Source organism: Megalops cyprinoides, chromosome 10 (assembly GCF_013368585.1).
Source record: "Megalops cyprinoides isolate fMegCyp1 chromosome 10, fMegCyp1.pri, whole genome shotgun sequence".
NCBI classification, from domain to species: domain Eukaryota; kingdom Metazoa; phylum Chordata; class Actinopteri; order Elopiformes; family Megalopidae; genus Megalops; species Megalops cyprinoides.
The window spans coordinates 6,904,465-6,928,460 of record NC_050592.1 but is presented as its reverse complement, the minus strand read 5'-3'; the positions used below and the strand labels follow the sequence as shown (position 1 = coordinate 6,928,460).

At 41.7% G+C, this 23,996-nt stretch overlaps 1 protein-coding gene across 2 annotated transcripts; it reads left to right on the top strand.

Moving 5' to 3' along the window:
* Window positions 1-387: 387 nt before the first annotated feature.
* Window positions 388-23,713, top strand: kcnn4 (potassium intermediate/small conductance calcium-activated channel, subfamily N, member 4). Of its 2 annotated transcripts, XM_036538044.1 has the most exons (9): window positions 388-926; window positions 7,178-7,273; window positions 11,511-11,992; window positions 12,827-12,962; window positions 15,879-15,989; window positions 18,871-18,992; window positions 22,230-22,299; window positions 22,706-22,872; window positions 23,505-23,713. In XM_036538044.1, exons 1-9 carry the CDS (start codon window positions 510-512, stop codon window positions 23,506-23,508), a joined length of 1,605 nt encoding a protein of 534 aa, XP_036393937.1. In that variant the 5' UTR covers window positions 388-509; the 3' UTR covers window positions 23,509-23,713. The 2 variants fall into 2 exon arrangements, with proteins under 2 accessions (XP_036393937.1, XP_036393939.1); XM_036538046.1 differs by lacking the exons at window positions 22,230-22,299; window positions 22,706-22,872; window positions 23,505-23,713 and adding an exon at window positions 19,890-19,993.
* The last annotated feature ends 283 nt before the right edge of the window (window positions 23,714-23,996 follow it).

The window sequence follows — 23,996 nt, the reverse complement described above, 5'->3', positions numbered from 1 at the left end:
AAATATTTCAAAATTAAATGAATTACCAGTAAATTAAGTTCTAAATTGATGTCTTATGTAGAATTAATCGGAAAATTTCCTTAAAATGTAATTAAAGGCCTATTTAGAATATTAAGTGGTAGGAAAGTGTGGAGAACCGCCAGTTTAAGAAATTAAGAAAATATCAAGAAAATATTAGTTCGTCGTCAGAAATTACTCCCGTGATACATATGTTCATAGTGCGACATGTTCAGGCCATTTTATTTGCCTGTAGGTTATTATGTGTGCGTTACAGTTAGTTGCAAGAGGAAGACCCGTCAGGGAGTAACACGCACTCACATCTCGCCCATAACGTGATGCAAATAAGAGCAGCGCACACAACTGTGTGAGTGACAGTGTGCGCGACAGTGTGCGCCCGTGCCCGCGCTCGCTTGCGGTTTCCAGGCAAGATTGCAGTTGCTCTTCAGCTCCGCTTCTTTCATGACCTGCGGAGGGGAGGAGAAGCTGGGGAAGAGTTTGCTTACCGTGCTATGCCTACCCGCAACCGGGGGGAGAGTACGGCTGGAGGGGAGGGAGGGCAAGGAGAGGACGAAGCAGCAGAGGACGACGACGGCGGAGAAGGAGCAGAAGGGCAGAGGTGGAACGTGCGCGAACACGCTATGGAGATGACCGCCCGCAACCTGCACCCCAATTCCAAGACGGAAAACAGAAATTGTGGTGTGGTGATTAATCGTAATGGGGGGGATACGACCGAGATCACGGTGCCGCTGTCTAAACATGGGAAAAGAATTGCTCCGATCGAAGGGGACAATCTCTACAGACTGCGAGACAGAAAGTTTTTACTGGAAGACAAGAAGCGCTTATGTGCGTGGGCGCTAAGCACCGCGCTGTTGGGGATTCTACTGATGATTCTACATACCGAACTCTGCCCAGTCGTATATCCACCGGTAGGTACAGATGAGAGAGCTGTATTTTAAAAATAACTGTTTAAATGCACTTTCATTTTAAATTGTTTATAACAACCAACGACTAATATATTCTCCATCATCATTAAACTAACATGTCAAGAGAATGTTTTCAGGAGAGAACCTGTCTCACATTTTACAGATTGGTAATGAGAAAATTAAAGTTAACCTATTTGCTCCAACTGCATGCTTGTATAGTGATCACAACAGGTCCCATATTTCCACATGGTACAAAATTATCTTGTTGGGACTGCTTTTGTTTTGCTTGGGACTAAATTATCATGTTGTCATGGTATACATAATGTAAAATGCAATAGAGAAACAAATCCATATTTTCAGTAGGCCTACTACAGTTTAAATCTATGTCAATCAATTTGTTACAAGATATGCGAATTATTAGAGGTGACTGTAGAGTGACTGTGTTCACACATGGCATCATACAAAGTAAAATGAAATGTAGCCGATTGTTCTTTGAACGGTTTGACATATAGTTATTGTTCATTGCAACTTATCGGTCAATGTAGGCAAAATTAAAGCTGTGGGCAGTTCTGAATTGCGTATTAAACTTTCTAAGCCAAACCTGCATTTTCAGACTTCAGAACACCCATGGATGGTTAAACATGTCATGACAGGGGGTAAGAGGTGTAAGTGACTGACCAATGCCTCAGGTCTACACCCTTAGGACAAACAGGATGAAAAAAACCCCTCACAATGTCGCTCTGTTAAGCTGTGTGTTTAACGACAGTGCTCGGGCATGCACTGAATCATTAAGAGAAAAGGCAGGAATGTCGACATACTTTACAGCAAATTTATCTTAGTCCAAGGGACACACTGTTTGCCTGCATTCAAGCCGATGACAGACACTTTGCAAAACCTAGGGTGATGTGAAGCAGAATTAATACTATAATACTATAAACCTACAGCCAACTCATCTTTATCTGATCACATCTAAAACAGTTGGTTTGAACATTTAAAAACAGATATTGTGTAGTTCCTCTAAGAACAACGCAGTACTTACAATATCAGGTAGAAATTTCCAAAGTAGATGTGTCCAAAAGCACATCAACTCCTAACAGAACAGGGAATACAAATACAAATACAAATACAAAGGTGGGACATGTTACAACCAGTTATAGCCTCCACAGAAACATAGATAGGCTGTCAATATATATATTACCAAACCAGCTTATTTCGGTGATGAACACATCGTTACCATGTCCCACTGTACACACTATTTTAAGATGACCAATGATAAGATGACCAGTGACTACGTACGTCAGCATTTTATGCAAGTCAGACCCACGCGTATCAACTAACGTGCTGGCTACTAGCGCAATTCATCAAATACTACAAAGACACTGAGGGAGGATAGATGTCTGATGCACCCACTAATGAATGCTGATTTGCTTTTCGGGATAGCCCTTTTATTCCAGGTTTCTCTCTTACTTTATTCTCAAGAAGCCAAATGGTTTGGCACCCAGTGGAACCCCTTTCAGTTAAGATCACTGCACTAATGAATCAGCGTGTAAAAATAAATGGCAAAGTCAGGCACTAAAATCATGTGGTTGCTAACGAAGAAAAAAAGAAGAGTCCATTAAAAAGAAGAGTATGAAAGCCTGTTCTGAATGAAATATGGGCCATGAATATTGTCCTAAGGAGGAGCACAGTGAAACTTAGTGTACTTTATTGCTCACTCAAGGAAGTGGATGAAGCAGGTGTGAAAATCTTAACGACTTTCTATTTGCTCCTATATATAGGTAAACCATTTCAGTTAGGTGTATTGATGACATAGAGATACCAGGATAAAAAAAATGCAATTGCATAATCCTTAACCTGCTTTTGTTTTGCATGGTTAATCAGCATGCCAATTTAAATAACTTGTACTTTCTCAATTAGCAATTTATTTATCTTTAGGTAATTGAATGAAATGTGGTGACTATGTATCTGCACAATCTACATTACATTATTGGCATGTAGCAGGTGCTCTTAACCAGAGAAACTTATATAGGTTACAATTTTTTTTACATATTATCCATTTATACAGCTGGATATTTACTGAGGCAATTCTAGGTTAAGTACCTTGCCCAAGGGTACAACAGCAGTGTCCCAGCAAGGAATTGAACCGGCAACGTTTTTTGGTTATGAGTCCTGCTCATTACCTGCTCTTTACCACAATGCTACATTGCCACCCCACCTTTACATTAAATCAGTTTATTCATACAAACAATGAGAATGTGAGTGTGAATGTGTATGAAATATGAAGTGTACAAAGAGAGTGTTGCCATGTTATATAATAAAATTAATAAAAAAGCAGCTGCTGAGGGTGGGTCCATACTAAAATTGGGTAGCTTGTTAATCATGAAAAACAGGTTTGGTACCATTATCATTGTAAAGGTATGCTTTCTGCCTGGCCTATCTATAGCTACCCAGTTGACACAAGTAAGACCCTGTAGTTACATCAGAAGAAAACATGTTTACCATCCTTAATGTAGGTTAGTCGGGAGACTTTAATGATTATAATTTGTTACGAACAGCAGTGGCTGTAACATTCATCTGTGTTTAGTTGTAAAATAATTTACCCTTTTCGCCAAAGGCTTCTGTGGCCTTCCCCCTGTGAATGACCTGCTTGAGGTATACATGCCTCTTGTAAGGCCCACTTGACAATGAGTGTTATTTATATAATTGCCCTGTACACTACTGACAAATGGAACTGTAATATGATTTCTTTTATTAATGATTAAACTCAAGGTTTCATAATATTGTTGTTTTCAAAAACCCAGTACGTGTAGAAGCAAATATTTGATGTTGTTAAATGACAGGGCTATGTACACATAGATCAATTTATTTTAAATATTTTGGTCTGTCATTGTATAGGCCTTCACATGTTTTTCACACAATAACATAACACAGAACACATTTCCTGTTGTGGAAGACATTCTGACTTAGCGATACTTTGTTTGTGAGCGTTACCCATCGCCCTCAGAGGAGCGTATTATGTACACCAACTGATCTAAGATGCTAACTGTGAGATGGACTTTGTGTACAGACAAGTACAGGAGAATTACACTGTGTACAAGAGGCATGAAAGTCATTCTGTCAGTACATCAAGGTGGACGCTGCCACCATCATCATGAGGATGATAATGCTGAAATATGATGAAAAAAGGCACTTTTTTCATCAGGAGGACAGTGGACATACCTTATAGAGCCCACACAGTAGACAGTGGCATTACATTAACCGAACCCATACTGTTCATTTCCCCCATGCTATCCAGCAAGGCTTCTCTGGCACCTGCATTTTTCTTTTAATTTGTGCTAAACCAGCTTCAACACAAATTATGTGTTCCTACTTTTGGTGATATGTATATGTATATGAATTATGGTAATTGTGAAATAATGTATTTTTGCACAATTATTTCATCTTTTAAGCATTCAGATTGTTTCATAAAATGTATTTGGGCAATTAAAAGAATTAATTTCCCTACTGATAAATTGCTAGCCTGTGTATTGGCCTTGGTGTGAAAGTGTTATGGAGCATAACCTTCTCTGGAAAACCTACTCTTTAAACGCCAGGTCATGAAGGAAAGTAGGCTATTTATGGAAATTTCCACGTTTTATTTTCTCCTAAATGTATCTCAGATTGCCGAAGGTCAAGCTGTATCTTTCCATACCTTTTAGTGCATAGTTACGGCTTGTTTTGAGTAATGCATCAGCATCTTTGCTTACCGTGGGCCAGAGCTGTGCACGGCTGGCGTGTGAGCTGTCTGCGTAACATGGAGAACAGATTAGTCTCAGGTGACACCAACTCAGCGCAAGAGTAGATCTCTCGTTTTATGCGCTAATCTGTTTCCTGAGTTACCACGTGTCAGAACTGACTACATGCCAAGAGGATGTGTTTCTATAGTAAACTGATAACACATCCGCATGTTGTGACTGTCAAAACAAAACAAACGCCGTTTGCCATTTCCACATTGTTTTGCTCTGTTGGTGCGGCATATGTTGTTAAAATTGTTACAGTTTCGCTTAATGTGAAATTACTGGGTAATAAATGTTTCAGCATTTTGGAATGTTGATTTTCCAATCAATCAAATTAAAGTACTTCCTCGCAGCATTGAGTTGACAAACACGTCTACGCTTTAAACCACTGCGACGAAACAAGAGGGGAGATAGCTTTGTCATAATCTTATATCCAGGACAACAGCGCATGGCGTTGTAGTGTTGAGGGCTAGCCTGGATAAACAGCCTCGTGTTGCACAGGTGCAACAAATTAAGTCTACTTTGAAAAAAGCGGCATCTTAAAATTACTCTTTTTTCCTGAAGGAAAATATTACAAAACGAACTTGAATACAAAAACAAGTAATGCGCTGTGGACTCTGTGTGATATAATGTAGTTTCAGATTAACGTTACGCTTATGTGGAGACTAATTGCCTTTGGATAAAAATAGACATGATGCAGATGCTAACAATGAAATTGTGGAAAACGCTATATTTTGCCAAACAACGTCACATAATACCACTTTAGTAATACTTATCCTTGATGAAATTTCCCTAACGTTGTCTGAAGTTTTACAATAATTTACTTAAACTGTAGAGTGGCACCACCAGACATTAAATGATCTCCCCGTTAAACTCGCGCCACGATAACGTCAGATACCTGAGTGGACGTCGTGGCATTTGTGAAGATCAGCACTTCTATCTTTTTTTTTTTTTTTTTTTTTTGAGGCGGGCATGTAAGTGCACATAATTAAGCGTCTCCTACCGTCTGTAGGCCTGGACAATTGCTGGTTACTCCGTTTATGTGTTAAACAACATTCTGTGTGCTGCATGCAAGAAAGTCTTGTAGTTCAGAAATTACCTGAGAGGGCTACTAAAATGATGAAAAGTTCGGATTTACTATGGAGTCATTCTGAATAGAATCACTTGCCTAGTAACCTCAATTTTTTGGATTTAAATCAAAATTTAAAAATGTTTGATTTAAGAAGAAATAGTTTTAGTGGTTGGTAGGCTACTGCAACTGCAAGGACCCCCCAAATCATAGATTAATTCCAAAGTGGGATATAATTTTGGTATGAATTTATTTCTTATGGAGATAATTTTCTGGTTAACTCTTGGAAAATTTAAAGTGACCATATTATGCCCTTTGACGTCCTAAAAGGAAACATGTAACAATGTATGATTTCTGGGTGATGTTGCGCAGCCCATTTTTAAAATCTCCTGTACGTTGTGCATGCTGTAGTTTGTGTCTGTCTGTACAATAGATATGCAGAGACAATATTTACATTTTAACCATCACAGCTGGATATTTACTGAGGCAATTTTAGTTAAATATCTTGTCCAAGGCAATGACAGCAGAGCCGCACCTGGGAGTTTAACCAGGGGTTACAAAGCCACACACATACACTGCCACATACATTATAAGTATTGATTACTGAAGTTCTGAATCCAAACTCCCCTGGCAGGTTTTACGCCATATTATTTAATTCTTTAAACAGAAACTAACAATAAAACATGAAATAGCAGTTGTCTAAATGATTATGATTCAGTGCAGTTAATCTGACAAGGCCTCTGTGGCATATGTGTGAAATGACGTGCACCACCTGTCCACTTCTTTGTGCCTTTTTTGTGCAACTGCCATGAAAATGTAGGCGTTTCTGCTTTTAGAGCAGTGGTAGTGTATCTTTTAAACAATCTCAGTCGCCTTAACCATAAATCATGCAAGTTTAAGATACTTGTAATGAATGACTTTAAGCAGTGGAATTTCTCTCAAGGTGTAAAATAGGCTGATGAAGAGCACCAATGTCAGTGGATACCCATTTTTAACTCTATTCATGAAATCAAATGTCATTTTATTGAAGTCGGGATTTATTAAAAATGTCTGTGTCTGCTCTTCAAATAACGTATTGTCATTGTTTGTGGTGGTTAAATATGTTTCTTTCGTCTGACTTGTGTATGTACACATTGCGGTTGACTGAACGGTTTTGAGGCAACGTGCCAAGTCTATTCACACATGTATACATGTCAGTGTTTACCTCTTGTAACACTTATGTAACACATTATTACAGTGAAATACACCACTTAATTAAAGTATACACAGGGTGTCTCTTGTTTGCAGGGTTTTGCAAGTTCATAGCTGCTGAAAATGGAAAATTGGAATCAAGAACTGAAACTAATTCTTTTAAAATAACATGAAACTCCCTGTCTTGGTCTTCTTTTTTCTTCCTTTGTCCTACCCAGGGGTCAGTCTACGCCTTTATCATCAATTGCTTGATCAGCCTGTCCACGGGCTGTCTTCTTGTTCTCATTGTGGCTTTCCATTATAAGGATATCCGGGTGAGTAAATGTGATGCTTTCTCTTGACTGCCTTCATTTGAACTTGGTAAGCCAACGCCTGGTGAGTTGTGCCTCTCAGGCCATTGCGTTGAGAGTTATAGGGTGGGACCCTTTTAAAAATAATAAACTTGTCATCTAAATCTCTGTGACTAGGACAGGCTTGAAGCTTTTTCCTGAGATATTTGAATCTACATGTAAGGGTGTCTCACACATTCTCAGGATTTTTTTTCCAAATTTTTTTCAAAACTTTTTTTTAAACTTGACTTTAACTTCACTTTTTTTAACTTGAGCTTTGAGTTAAAGTCTGCTGGTGGCTTGAACATAAGCCTTAACTTTTTTTCCAGATGGCTGAAGGTTCTTGGCAGTCATTTTGACACCTGCTTAGGTGAACTGATGGATCAGTGTGCCTTCCAGTCTATACAGCAATGTGACAGACTTTATAAGTTGGAAAAAAAAAATGCACCAAGCCATAAGATAGCCACTTCAACATGAACCTTTACTCATATACTGTGTCTGTGAAACGTCTTAGAATACGATTAAAAGTATTACATGTCCCACACCTGGTGGTGGCTTGTGTGTATACACTCTTGTGTGCTACAGATTAGATAGTCAGGCAGCTTTGCAAGAGCCGTCTTATTTTTGTCCTTGCCTTGTAATTTGTTGTTGCTGCACCAGGAACGAGCTTCTCAGGTCAGATACTGAAACATAATATGCTAGACACACCCTCTCCAGCTAGAGATGACCTTCCCAGTCCTCCACATTCTAATCAGCCGTGGCCAATTTGAATCACCAGAAGAGGGAGACGGGCAGGTTTAGTAATTAACTCATTCATAAATTGAACACAGCTTACAGTAAAGAGGCCAGAGGTCCCACAGGCCTTGTGTGTATGAGCTCTGACTCAGGGGAACGTTGGGTTGGTCTCAGAAGGATAGTTATCAGAAGTGGAGGATCTGCCTGACTGTTGGGTAGCGATAGGAGCGTTAGGGAGGTTCAGTTGTGCAATGGTTATCTGTTTTGCCCATACGGTCGAGTGATCCCGTTGCCTGTGGAAGGTTACTCATTCTTATTTGCATACATTAACAATGAGAGGCACATGGCGGTACAGAATTTTGCATGGCTAACGCTTTGACATTGGATCAACTGTTTGTGTTAGCTGTATGCCTGTCTTATGTGTCTCTTGAGTCAGCTGTTATCTGCAACATTCCCAGCAGCTGTGGTTGAGTTATAACGAAAGTGTCACAGTACAAGCAACAAGAGGCATGACACGTGAAAACAGGAAGATCAGATGAGCGTGCACCGTAGCATAATGCACACTTCACGAACACTGTGCTCTGTAATCTGGATTTGCTGCACCCTAAGCACTAACATGAGCTGGACAAGTGAAGAATTTGGCCTGTGCCCCACGCAGTCTTGAGTAACTAAATGCATGTTCCTCAGCTGCCAACACGTCACCTGCTCCTGCATGACCCAAGGCCCCCCCAACACACACACACACACACACACACACACACACACCCTAGCCTCTGACACCCCCCCCCCCTCCTTCCTCTGCAACCCTGCTGGATTCCCAGGGGGCTTGTGTCTCTGCCCTGTTTAACTGCGTCTATGTAACTTTCATATTCACTTCATACTGACTTAACGGTAGCTCTCACTAAATATGGCTAAAATAGGTTCACACAAAGCCAAATGCATTTTTACAGGGCGGGGCAATTTATGTCCTGGGGGGGGGGGGGGTGATTAAGGGTCTACTGAATTTTGCTCTGCCTCAGGTCTGAATTGCTTGATTGAAGTCATTATTTGGATAGGAAGTCAACTCACCTGGTGTTCCAGTCGCTTAGTAGTTGAAAGGTAACAATAAAACCTACAGGAATCTGGCCCTCAAGGACTGGAATTGCCCATCCCTCCCTTATTATTACAAGGCGAAGTTCAAGAGCGGTCTATTCTGCGGTCGTCGGCCACAGGGAAGAGGGGCAAACCAGACTTTAATGTTACGGCCAGTTTTCAGATGTATCTTTTCTCTATGGTTTCAAAACGTAAATACATGTAATTTTTCTTCAGCTTGTCAGAGAATTTCTGTGTCATATACATGCATTTGCTAATTTTTATATTTTGTACATTTTATAAAATAAAATAATAACCTAATGTGTAATTATCCTCCATCAACAAAACTCTTCGTATAGTTAGGTATTGTTAAGCGACAGAAAGCTTTTGTGGAAGCATGCTTTGACATGACATTTCTATTTTTCATTGAGAATTAGATAGGCAGGCATTCATACCCCTGAAAAAAAACGGAAGAAAGACTTGCTCAAATATGGTATCGCCCAGCTCATTTTGTATCTCTCCAAGTTCACTTTACATGCTGTGACCATTAAAATTCTCTTTTAGTTCATGTAAAGTGTAGTTTTTGGGATACATGGCTGTGCTGGAGACAGAAAGTTTAAGTAAAGACTTAGAAGTAGTGTGCATCAAACAACTTCGCTTTACTCTGTGAGCCATAAAAGATAACCTGAGAAAATATTCTTTGACTAATGTTTTTACAGTGTGTTGAAATAGGAATAGGATTTCCCCTTGAAACAGTCTGTACTGTACCACTTATCTCTTCTTGCACTTTCTGTGTCCCTTGCTCATTTTAACTAGTAGTTTCTTTTCTCACTTCTGCCCTGTACTTCACCACAGCTATTTGCACCTTATCCAGTATGGTTGGAACATCCTTGAACCGGAATACATGGTATCAAATAGCAAGGATTTGATAGAAATACATTGAATTACAGCACACTGGGATTTTGTTAGGGAATGTGTGAGAACTTGGCACCCATGTTTCATCCTCCTAATACATCAATTTCGTGTTTATGAACTGTTAACTCAGAGCTGGGGAAAAAACATGTGGCCAAACCTTTAAGTCCTTTAATGTTTCTTTCTATTCACATGTACTGATTATTGAACTACACACATAATACATTATAACAAATTATGAATGCCATTCATTTTAGTTTGGTTTTCAGAGCCCAGCTTATTAGAATTGTCAGACCACAAGTTAAGTTCATTTACTGAATAATCACTTCAGAGAAAAGAGACCACTAAAAGAAAAAAACTTTTATTTTATTCACAAAACCGTCATTTTACACCAATACAAACTATTGTAAGCTTTCAAATCTTATTGGATCACACGTGGGAAGGTGAGGAAGATGGATGCTGTCTTGCCTGTCTAACTGCTGGGGGCCTGCTGGACCTGCAGAAAAATGTCAAAGTATGTCCTAGCTGGTTCCCTGAGTACCAGGTATCCAAATTGGCCCTACTTTGCACTTTATATGTCATACAAATAATACTTTTTATGTCCTTTTTGAATGTTCTTGTGATGTTCTTTGGCATGCCTAGCATGAGCGGTCCTGATGCTGTGTTTGACATCACTTTCAGTTGTTCATTATCCCTTCTCTTTGCTTTCTGTGGTGCTTAAAAGTCCTTTGAGCTGTTTTAGCCTAGTTGGTCTCTTGTTGAAAGTTGCTTGTGTCCCATGGTCTGCTAGATCAGTCCTCATTTTTGTTAGGCTGAAAGGCACATCCATTTACATTACATTTACATTAATTCATTTGGCAGACGCTTTTGTTCAAAGTGACTTAGAAGTGAGGCAGAGTATAACACAAGCAAAAAAACATAAGGAGTCAACAGTATTAGAAGCGCTGCATGACCAGGTTTCAATGGTTGGCCAGACAAGGTAGACAGACAGTTTAATAGGAAACAGTTTTGAGACATGAGAAATTCCTTTAGGTGTGGTAGTGCTCAGGTGGCAGCAGAAGAGCTGTGTCTTCAGATGTTCCCTGGAGGCAGAATCCAAACAGTTGAAGGCGGAAGTTCTGTCTGGATGGGAATACCACCTTTGGTGATGTGTTCACTTAGAGCAGAAGGTTTATGCAGGGTTCTGTCCTGTTGGCTCTGTTGCATTTGATAAGCTGATGTTATCCCTGATCGGAGATCTCCCTCAACAGTCAGAATAGTGTCCCACCTAGGTCCTGAATGTGTTAAAAGGACATTACTCCTTTGATTTATGGCATAGCTCAACCTCTCTTGATCCCTTGGTGGCTGGCAGGAGAGTGCTGTTATCACTAGAGATTGTCATAAATGCTGTCTACTTTTCATAAGAGCAGGGAAGAAAGTGATGAGTAATCATTTTAGTAAAATTATGAAATGAGATATTAAATGTACACTGCATGATGCTCCCTCCCTATGGTCTTCTCTTCAGCTCTTCACCATTGACCACAACCAGGTGGACTGGCAAATCGCCATGACCAGCCAACGGGTGCTGGGCATCTCCCTTGAGCTGGTGGTTTGCGCCGTTCACCCCATCACCACTTACTGGGGGCCTGAGATGGGGACCCCAGAGCCGGCTATAGACGGGGTCAGGGAAGGCCAGGGGGGGTCTGAGGTCAACTCTTCTGCCCCCCTCTGCTCCTCTGCCAAACACAGGGATGCTCTCCTGGACCCGGAGCTGCTCCTGTCCTGCCTCATGTTCCTGCGCCTCTACCTGGTGCACAGGGCCATCCTCCTCCATAGCAAAGTGCTCCTGAGCGCCTCCTACAGGAGCATAGGCTCGCTCAACAACATTAACTTCACCTTCCGCTTTGTGCTCAAAGTGCTGATGAACAAGTACCCAGGACGCACACTGCTGGTATTCATCCTCTTCTTCTGGCTGAGTGCCTCATGGTTGCTCACACTGTGTGAGAGGTAAGCACGGGCTTCGCCATCACCTCCACCACACGAGTCTTTGGAGATGTTGTCCAGTCAGGATTTTTGTATTTAGGGTTTTCTACTCACAACAGGGGATGATGGTGCACCTTACTTTTAACTTTAAAAACTGCTGTTATTCTTATTCATAACATTCTCCCAATCTCAAGATAACCCTGGTATACTTGAACTGTAGCAAGGCTTCATAACTTTTTTTTTGGTCAAAAATAGACAAAGTCGTGCAGATTCACTGATTGTCAAATTGTCTGTATGGCATATCTTATTTTTGTGGAGCACCCCTTTTTAAAAATCCTCATAAAAATTGTCCAGTTAACTTTTTTATGGGTTTCATTCAATTTATAGAAGTTTAATAAACCCAGTATCTTTTAAAATATATGGTCCTCAAGGATAGTTTTAGTAGTAGAGTTCTTCTCTGCAAGATCCTCTCTGAGGGGATGCTGAGCACTTACACACTCGCCGTGATTAACTTTGTTAGTCATTTCTCCTATTCTGCCAGATTCTAAGAGTTACTGACCTTAGAAACCAGCATGAGGACAACTTCGCAAGGATTAGCCAACTCAGTTCTCATGCCCTGGCCCAGTTCTCCTCAAAGAGATTCACTACACCTTGGCTTCTGATCACTTCACTGTTGATCAACTAGCTACCTTGATTGTGTGGTATCCTGTATGCTGATGGGGGGAAGACTGCGAGCTACATTAATGTCATCCCCAAACCTTTAGTATGCCACTCCTCAAATCTGCTAACCTGTGCTAAATAGTGTTGCCTTTGACAACTGGGTAACACTGTTGACTCTTCCTCCTCTCTCCCCTGCAGGCAGATCCAGGTGAACACAGGCCACATGGGCACTGCTCTCTGGCTCATTGCCATTACATTCCTCACAGTGGGGTACGGGGACGTGTCCCCCCAAACTGTCTGCGGGAAGGTGGTGTGCCTGTTTACTGGAGTCATGGTAATTAGCACTGTATAGAGTAACCAAGGCACGGGATGTATGTGTGATCTGTGAGTCTTTGACTTAGCCTTGTGTGCAGCCGTAACCATTAAACAAGTCTTTTTTCAGCCTCTTTTATAGTCAGTATTGTTCTGTGTTCTGTTGACCTAACCCTCAATTTCATCAGAAAAGGTTACTTAAAAAAAAGCCTGTGGCACTCCATAGTTCTATCGCCCGTGTATTTTTAATATTACAGAATAAAACAATAAAATGTCAAAGCATTTCCTTGTTGGCTCGCTGAGTACCAGGTACCCAAATTGGCCATACTTTGCACTTTGTATGTAATACAAATAACACTTTGTATGTCCTTTTGAATGTTTGAACATTCTGCGTGCCTAGCGGTTAGTGGCTCTGATACTGTGTTTGATATCATTTCCAGCTGTTCATTATCTCTTCTCTTTGCTTCCTGTGGTACATAAAGGCCCTTTGAGGCATTTTAGACTTTGCTCAGTCAAGTTTTGATAGTAGGGTGCTGTATTTGAAACGAATGCAGCAGTTAGTCAAGTTGCATGTTAAAAGAAGGAGTCTGTGGACCAGAGCATTGCACCAGTTCCATTCATATGTTTCATGATACCAAATGCCATGGTAACACAGTCCTCTCTATACTGTGACTACAGAACGGAGAAATGCTCTCATTGAAAGGTTACTTGTTTTAAAATACTGAGATGTATAGATTAAATTCTGAGAAGAAAAAGTTGTATGTCTTTGGTAACCCAAGATTTTTTTCTTACAGTTTTTAGAAGAATAAAGAGGCTATGGAATAAACACCATCAGGACAGATTGATTTCAGCTGAGAGCCACTTAAGAAATTAAGAAAGAATATTTAAGAAAATCAAACACGTTCATATTTTGAAGAATTACATTACATTACTTCATTCAGCAGATGCTCTTACCCAGAGCGACTTGCAAATAAGTGTATCCCAAAGAGGGAGTGTACTAAAGAAAGCCCCCAATACGCAGCCCTTGGCATTGACAGATCTGAAAAATACCTCGACCTGGTGCGTGTTGAGGGGAGATAAGGAACGAGAACGAGACAGAGGTTTGGGAACGGACGGGAGTGTTATAAATCCACATTGCCAAGCGCAGGTGCTAGTGAGAGAGGAGAACAGAGAGGGAGTGAAGGAGAGGTCTGCGGAGGGCGTGTTCGGGCTGGCTGCATCCCGACCTGGCTTCCTGCCTCACCTCTGCTCTGTCCGTTTCCGATCGGAGCAGATAAGCCGGGGCGAGTCACAAGACAGAGCGGGGAGGGAGCCAGGCGGAGACACCTCCCTGATACAGTGGAAAATAAGCCTTCACTCCTCTTTCTCTCCTTCTGTTTTTATAAGCTTTCCCCTTTTTTAAGGGAAAACTTTCCACCATTTCCATTTTTAGGTGGTTTATAGCATTTGGCATTGCTGCAGTAGGAGGGTGTGCCAACCTGTGCCCATGACTTAGAAAAATTTCCTATTCCCAGTGCATTTCCTTTCCCCCTCTCATAGCCACAGGCTTTTGACAGACTTTTGTTCTTCAAAACTGTCACAGTGCTCACACCTGTTATTAGATCATAGCACCAATACCATTTCTTAGATGTAGTGTCGCTAATTCAACAAACCAATACCTCCGGACATCGGTTTTGAAGTGTGCTGCTCTTGTCAGTGTGATGCACCTCGAAGCTGGGGACAATGTGCCATGCTGCGTACATCATGAAACATGTCCCCAAACTACAAAATGGACAAATGTCTGTTTCCTCTATTACTTGTTGACATAGGATGAGGGTACTCTGGCAATGTGATACTGTAATGAGTTATGCAAAGAGTGTGTGTGTGTGTGTGTGTGAGAGTGTGTGTGTGTATGATGATTCAGCGATCCATCATAGCCTTTACTATATCTTAACGTGTAGGCCCAGGATTTACATGTTGCAATGAACAGCAGGCTAGCTTTCTCTGCATACTGATTTGTTTATATTTTCTTAAATGAACCTTGTTCTTACCCTCTCCCTCTCTTTTGTTAATGCTAACGGAAAGGAGGACAGGTAAAGATGTGTCTGTCTGAGTTCTGAATGCCACCTACCTTGGGTTTTTGTATATGTTTCTAGCAGGTGTGAAGCATGAAGGTGCACTTTTATTTAGTGTTTGAAAATTCAGCCTGAGATAAAGTATTCACAATCTCTTTGGGGTATTGTATTCTAATGCAATTCATTATGCAATATGTAGCTCACATAAGAGAAATTATTGACAGACAAATGTACGTATGAATGATCTATGTCAGTTTAAAAATATACCATGGCATGCTTTTGTCAAATACATTTCTCTCAATACATCTCTTTTTCTCTCAACAAAAGTTACAGCCTTTTGGCTGGTTTTTGCCCAATCCTTGTGTGAAAGTGTTTTTCTACAAGTCATGGTGAATCAACTTGTAGACAATGTGAACATCCACTGTCTATGTCTGAAGTTCTCCAAATAGTACTGATAATGTTATGCAATGGAAAACCACCCAAAAATCCCTTTTTCACAAATTGTGAAAGAGTGGAATGCTCAAAAATATAATACAGAAATGGATTTGATACTACCTAAAATATTAGTGAAGGATAGTGTTAGTGAAGTATTGCAAATTTTTTAAGCAGTGTAAAGAAATTTTTTGCTTTCTGCTGTTGTTTTCCGAGAAGGCTATTATTCTCGGTCACCCTGAGGTGAGGATTGCAGCAAATCTTTTGCCCAAGGTTGCTGGAGTCTCCCAAACCATATCATTTGTATCCACGCTTGTATCCATCATAGTGCAACATTTGTTGTCATTCCTAGTTTTGTGATTTGAGACAGACTGTGTTAAAGTAGTATAGGGAGAACAGAAGAGATCTCCTTGATGTCCAAAACATTGAGGATTTGGTGTTTTTAATTTCAGGGCGTGGCCTGCACTGCCATGCTGGTGGCAGTCATGACGAAGAGACTGGCACTGAACAAAGGGGAGAAACATGTACATTACTTCATGATGGACATCCAGATCTCCAAACGGGTGAGACATTGCACAGGTCACCTGCCAGTCGTGTTCTTGTATTTACGTGTTTTCGATTTGAGATGCTTCTGGGTTTTCCTCCTTGAGAATCCATAATCCTTGAGAATCCTGCTGTTATTGCTCTAAATGAAGGCAAAGAACCATGTGCTCAAGATACTCTTTATTTCACAATTTAAAGACTTGAAAAGCATCCTTGTGGAACAGGGTTGTCTGCCGTTGATTTCAGTTACCCCTAAATGGACCGATTTGCTTGTCTTCTTGGATCTCAGTGTTGGGAAAAGTACTCTCTTGTTTTTAACATGAAAGCGCTGACATACTGATTGGAGCCAAATCTCAAAAATCTCAAAAACATAATAGGAGAAGATAGAAAAAACATGTAGTCTCCAGGAAAATAGCAATCAGTCCAGCATTATGAACAGAGAGGCGTAGGCCCGCAGCGAGGATGCTTCATATTGCAGAAGAAAAACAATAAGTATGACAAAAAGGATGAGACATCCTGGCTGGAAACAGTAATATTTTCCGCATGGCACGCGTGTTATGGTTGGGTGTCTTTTTATAATATTATTTTTTCCTTAAATAGGGCATTCCAAAGGGCACGATAGTGTGGGAAAAGGCGTGGAGGGGGGGGCTTGGTGGTGGCACTTGCCAATCTCTTTATAGCCTGGAGAAGGCGTCAAAAAGAGGAAACAATTGTGTCTGTGTCAGGAAAAGGACGTGTTTCTGTGCTGGACTGAGTTGGGTCGGAAAGGAAACTGAACGCGTTGATGTGTGCAAGTGTGAGTGTGTGTGTGTGTGTGTGTGTGTGTGTGTGTGTGTGTGTGCATGTTGCCGTAAGGGAGGAGGTGGGGGCACACTGTGTTGTGAGCTCGAACAGGATCCATCTGTTTGCTTATCTGGAGGAAGGAGGAGAGCACTGAAAATAAATGCGCATGGCGGAAGATGCTATCACATTTTCCATTCATGAAAATAGAAAAAGGGGACATGTGTTCTTTGAGTGCGTAGCCCCCTCATCTGAATGGGCATTATCCAAGGCAGGGCCCTTCTAGACTGACCAGCAATCCAGCCGCATACAGCGCCATATCAGATCATACCAGCTGTCCAGTATAACTAGCCCAACTGGTCAAGAAAGCCCTACCTTATAGAAACAATGGATTGAAAAAGAAATTGCTATGGTCAAAAGATACAAATTCAGGGCTCCCAGGAGTCTCAGTCTGCAAGATGCTCATATCGTGTGCAGGGTCAGCTCTGTGACCTGGGTGTGACACTGGCCATGTCATCTGCAGACAGTGACCGGGAGCCCAGTGCAGCAGAACAAACTGTTTTAATTCTGCCTAGGGTAGGGCTGACTAGGTTGGCCAGGGTTTCCTCGACTCATTGCTCCCAGGCACCCTGCAATTAGTCAGGAGCCTGTGAGTTGCTCAGACACCTTCAGTAAAATCACAGTTATCCTCCAATGAGCTCCCGCTCCACTGTGGTGCGTTTTGTGGCTGAGTGCGAAAAATAGCTGGTGTCTAGCCTGCGAGTGCCTCGGAGCATCCTACATCAGGTATGACTAAAGGGAAAAAAACCTAACGCCACATACGGGGGATAGCCGTTATTGCGCTAAAAATAGCTATGCGATATATCGCACAACCCTACCTTGGAGGATTTGTTTAGTTACAGCGTTCCTGCATGACAGAGCCTGCTATGGTGAGACAACTGTAATGTAAAACAGTGGTGCATTAAGTGGAAAAAAACATTAACAAAAAAGACATGAATTGTTATGTAGCGATGCAGGCAGGTGCCATGCCAGTGCCAGTAGTTGGACGGCCTCCCGCGACTGAGGCCCATTGCATCAGCTTCATGTGTCATTGCATCACTCAGCGACCTGACGGGCAGCGCTTTGAAGTGCCACACTCTCCCCCCGCCCCCGCTGTCTCCCTGACGATCGCCTCGCTTTCGATGGAGGGTGAAGGCTGCCGGCAAACGGTCACTTCCTGCCGCAGGGCGCATCCTTGTCGGTCCACCCCCCCCCAGGCTGCTGTCTGTCGCCATCTCTGATTTACGCTGGCGGGAACAAGGGAAGACATCTGGACGAGTCTCCCGGAGGCTGTCTAATAATAATGCCCTTATAATAGTGAGGGTGACATCATCATCAGCAGAGGCGGGCCATGATGTTGCCCTCTGTCAGAAGAAGTGAGGGATAGAATCAAAACAACTAGAGAAATGGGAAGTTCAAAATTCTTCTGACCCAAATACAACTTATTATTGCTGTGGTCATGCTTAAGTTGTGCAGTGATAAAGTATTAAGCCGTTTGTGCTTTGATAAAATACATAAACATAACACCACATAAAGACACCACAGTTGATATTGCCCTCATTCTTTTTTGATGTTGAATATTTTAATTTGTGAAAAGTATGTTGGAATACATTTGCAATTAATTATTTTCACACGGCACAGATGCATTCTGGCACATCTGGTGTGAACTGGAGCAGAGTACAGTGAACAGACACAGTGTCTTTTATTTAGTGTTTGAAAATTCTCAACAAAAGTTACAGCCTTTTGGTTGGTTTTTGCCCAATCCTTGTGTGAAAGTGTTTTTCTACAAGTCATGGTGAATCAACTTGTAGACAATGTGAACATCCACTGTCTATGTCTGAAGTTCCTTTTTTAGTTAACAAATGGATGGCATTTAACTGGAGTTGGAAATTCATGTTTTCTGGAAAAAGGCAATATTATTTTGCAAATGAACTCCAGGGAAAGTGATTAGTTGGCCGCACCAAGCACGTTTTAAGCCATTGGCCCTCTGCAGTGTTGATTAGCGAATTCTTAGTACATCCATTGTCTTTCCCTGGGTGTTGCTTCCTTCGAGACCCGTCCTAATCTGTGCATGTACTGCAGATCCGCCATGCTGCAGCCAACGTGCTGAGGGAATGCTGGCTACTGCACCGCACCAACCTGGGCAAGAGGAACTTTGGGGAGCACCGGCGACACCAGAGGAGCCTGCTGGAGGCTATCCGAATGTGAGTGCAGCGGGAGCGTGTGTGCGTGCGCTTATGCTTGAGTGTGAACGCGCGAGTGTGTGTTTGAATATACATGCTTACGTGGGTGCGTGCATTTTTTTTTTGTGTGGGCTTTTTCCCGTAATATCACCCCACAATCTGTTTAGATTTCCCAGTTAAATTAAAGGATATGGTGCTCCGTGACTAAGGAGAGCAACACTAGCCCTGCTTTAAAGAATGTCACAGACATCCTTTACACGAAAATTCCCTTCTGCATGCCTACTGTCATGGTTGGAACAACACCGTGGTGTCTTGGCCCCTTCCTGTTTTTCCCACCTTGGCTGACTAACTCCCTCATCAGCCAACTCCCAAGATAGTCCCTGCACACTCACCCACATCGCTGACTGCATTTTACCACCACACCCCAGCCTTTGAAATATTTACATCTGATTTCCTTGCATGGATTCACATCAGCAATGCTGACTAATGGGGTAATTCAACTGATGTGCAGAGAGGCTGGAGCCTTAACTTTCTAGAGACACATTTAAGGCATTGTTTTTCCCATGCCTTTTTTAAATACCATCCTGAAATAGCACTTTGAGTTGATTGATTGATTTAACTGGCCCCTGCATTCAGGATGTGAGTTAAAGGACGAGTGTTTGATCTCATACAGACATACAGTACATTTTCTTGGGCCCACTTTCAACCCCACAGCAAAGTGCTATATCCTTGACCTGGAGCAAAGAGCTTCATTCAATGTGACATGTTTCCATTCGAATCAAGTGCAGTTTTTAAAATTTCTGACAGCATGAAATCAACATTAGGAAATTACTGTCATAAAACAGAAGTCTGTATGGTTAAAAATTGGCTGTGAAAGAAAACCTTTGAGAAATATTTCTTATACCTCTGATTTCTCAGGTCTACTTTGGAGGCCTACTCAAGATGCAACAAATTATACAAGAAGTACAGCCAAGAAAGTCTGACAGCCATGGACCTATGTTCCTATGAAGTTTAGTTCATTACTTTAACCAGAGGATTTTCAAAGCTGAGTTGAAGTGTTTTTCTTCACAGACCAAAATTTTTCATAATTAAAGACAGCGGAAGTCATCACATTCTTTTTCTCTACCTGCATCATGAAGCATAATAGATTGGTCTTTTAGTTTAATGGTGGATTCCTATGCTGGTAGGGTACAAATTACAAAAGACCACAACTAGGTATCAAAAATAAGTGCTTTTATTTAATGTAGGTATGTGTATCACTGTAAACAGTGATCTGTATTCCCTGCATGTAGGTCTGGTAGTTGCAAAATGAAAGTGAGACAGTGGCATCTATCTGTTGTATCTATCCTTCTGTTGTATCCTATTGAGCAAACTAAGTTGAAAGCAGCACACTTTGCTGACACTAAATTCAATGGATGAGCAGGTGAGCAAAGTACTGTACACTGTACACTGCTGCTGTTTTTTGGCATATGTGACCACCTGTTCTGTCCTAACAGATAGAGGGTGCTAACTGCAGGGGTGTTGCGAGTGACTTGATTAGATAAGATTGTGTATAGAATGGATTTAGAGAGGATGGAAGAATGGATGATCTTGTACCAAAAAAAAAAAACAGAAAAGAAACCAACTGTATGTTCAAGCCTTATGTAGGAGGCAAGCTTCATCAAAAGATGGGAATACAACAAACCTCCACTCTCTATGAAGAATCATTCTTATTACCATCTTCTCTGCTTGTATGAATGGGATCTGGTATAGCAGTGACACCTCGACATCACAAATAATATATCTGCACCTCACCATTACTTACGTCACTTAAATGACTTAGCCGAGACACAACAGAAATCACTCCAGCCCGGCCATTTACACTAAAGAGAAGGAGTCAGTGACAGCAGGGGCCATGCAGAAGACACCATTGACTTTTATGGAATATGACTGCTTTTTTTAAACCAAGTGAAAATCAGATGTTGGTGTAGTCAAGTTATCTGATAGACACACACTTCCACTGCAGGTTCTAAAACTGAGAGGCTCTGTAAGCTTAGCCCACAAATAATTAATAATTCTGTTTGTGCAAGGCCACTGACAGTGTAGATTTCCTGATTTTAGTCTCTGTCTAGAAGGAATTGAGACGTCAAGGGGATTTCCAGTGCTCATGCTAGAAGTCTGTAATTATGAAGAGATTCAGTGATTAACTGTTATAAGCAGGGATGAAAGTGTCTGAATGAGGCAGGTCTGGCACATGGCTGGTAAGCGAGTTTAGTGCAAGAGTGGAAAATGAATCCAAGAAATTCTCGCCATCACAGCGTGTGTCCTATCTGACAAAAGATCGTTTTCGCCTCTGCTGTTTACAATATTTACTTCCACCTTCCTGCCTGGTGAGGGGATGATTGTTAAAGGGGTGTGAGTGTGTTTTGGGACGGGGGAGGGGGTAGGTCATGGTCCTTTGACACTGACTCTTTAAAGGCTGTGAAAAATAGGAAGTGCAGATGTGTGAATGTGCAAAACTGCATCCAGCATAATGAAGCAAGAATGCACAGCCGGGTCTCCAAAATATTCAGCCTGTTCACTTGCATCAGGGTGGAGGGTTTTGACTTCCTGTTGTACAGTTACCAGACTCACTAAAAATACACTAAGGAAAGTAATCAAGGAGAGTCTGTTCCAGCACCTATTCCAGGAGAGCCTGACTCCACTACACCATTATTAGAGGAATCATAAAGAACTTAAAAAAAATTTTGTGTTGCACAAGCACTTCTTTACCAGTTGTGTGCCTTTTCTTTGGCTGGAACGCCAACACCAGGCCCCATAAATTGGACTTACAGAAAGTCTGCTGTGCTGGAGCAGTTGCTGGAAGCCCCCTGCAATGGCCATTTCCTCTTTCTATTTGGGGAGCTGTAGGTTTTGTCCATTTATGTTTCAAAATATGGAACATAGGTAGACTAAACAGTTTCCACTGCTCTTACCCAGGTTATGGCTTTTATTCTTATTTATTCGCTGAGCCAATACCTAGCCTCCAAAGCAAGTTACAGTGCTTACACAGTGAATCCTGCATGGCAGCTATACAGCTGCGGTTTTCTTGGCCCCACCCAGGCATCGTAGGTTTTGCCCTCAGGTTCTGAGCTGTGATTTAACCAATATTCCACAGTGCTCCTCTCATCCAACACACAGAGGCTGCATACTGCCACCCTATGGGAACAGACAGAGGGTTTGAGTGTTACGGGGGAATCTGAGAATAGGATTCACTAGTCTTTATCTCCGTTTGCACAGATTTCGCTACCTCCGGCTCAAACAGAGGAAGCTGCGAGACTATGCCAGTGAGATGGTGGACCTCTCCAAGGTGAGACACGTGTCACAGGGCTCTGGGTAGACAGTGTTATCAGGAACTGGGCAAAATGGCCCTGTTTCTGGAAATACTCCAGCCTTGGTACTTTGCACGGCTCTTCAAGAATCCAGAACAATTTCTGAGTATCCCTTTGTACCTATCTCTTTACTTTTTACATGTGCCCTTTATTCATAATTGTACAGTTGATTATCAGATAAAATGGAGATACCACTTTTCCCAGTGTGGTAGCTCAAGGTCAAGCTCATACCGTTGAAGATACAATGAGGAAGTGTTTGCTTGTTCGCAATCTGTGCAGGACGACCGACTGCCGCGAAAACGTAGATATAAAAAAACGCAGAATTTAAAAGCTTTGAAACGGAAACAGAATGTTGTGTTCCTGAGCGCATGCGTGTTCATTCAGATGCAAATGATCATGTGTGACCTGAGCGCCAACTGGAACAACTCGTACCGTGAGCTGGAGCAGCGCATCATCTCCATGGAGCAGAAGCTGGACGAGCTGGGCCGCTGCTTAAACCACACCTCTGAGATGCTGGCGCTCGCCGTCCATCGGTACGGCGCAGACAACAGGTAAAGGCGTCTGCCGCCACATGAAATCGCCCAGTCACGATGCTAGCGTTGACGTACAAGGCAGGGTGTCCATTCATATGTGTGTATCATTACATAGCTAGGAGGGCAGCAGTGTAGCAGTGTAGTAGGATAGAGCAGGGCTCATAACCAAAAGGTTGCTGGTTCGATTTCCCGCTGGAGCACTGCTGCTGTACCTTTTGGCAAGGTACTTCACCCAGTAAATATCCAACTGTACAAATGGATAACATGTAAAAACTGTAACTGACGTATGTTGCTCTGGATAAAATGCTAAATATTATTATTATATGCTAAAATGTCCATATTGTCTGCTAAAATTACAATAATATATGTAATGTAGATAACTTAGGACAATTAAATGACAGGTAAATACTATATTAATTGTTCATTGTTAGAATGGTTTTGCCCATGGCTGCTGTACACTTTGTCTCCATTTGTTCATCATTGAAAATCCTGAGCCCACAGTGCCAGACAGTATTATCTGGTGCGCATAGTTAATTAACAGTCAGACACATCAGTGCATCTGATGCTGGGAAACAGGAGACACAGTGACGAAACAGGCCCACGCCAGACTTGTTTCATGTTGGCTTTTATCTTCCTCTTCCCCTCTACAGGTGACTCGTGCTCTCAGAGAGATGGGGTGGAAGCCCAGGTATTTGTCAAAAATTTCAATTCTGCCTGGAAATGGAGTTGCTCTTCCCGAACTGCACTTTGACTGCCTCACCGTCAGAAGGCAGACAACTATCCTGATACATTTTTTATACAAAAATCAACGCCCGAGTGGACATTTATGAACTGATGCACCATGGATAAAGCATCTAGAAACAGAACAGATCCTTTTTGATATGGACAAACTGCATTTTTCTTTGCTTTATTTATGTACAGTATATGTAAAACAACAGTGCATTTATCATCTCTGTCAAGGGCTTAAGGGTTCAAGTTTTCTTACCTTAAGGGTTCAAGCATTATTTCTGAATAGCTGTATCTAACTTTTAATTTCTTGATTTATGTGCAAGTTTTAGCCTCTTGACAGCTCTCAGGGGTTAAAGGTTATTTTCCATGGCAAGATGTGTGCAGTGGAAAAATTCACTACAAAATGAAGGGAG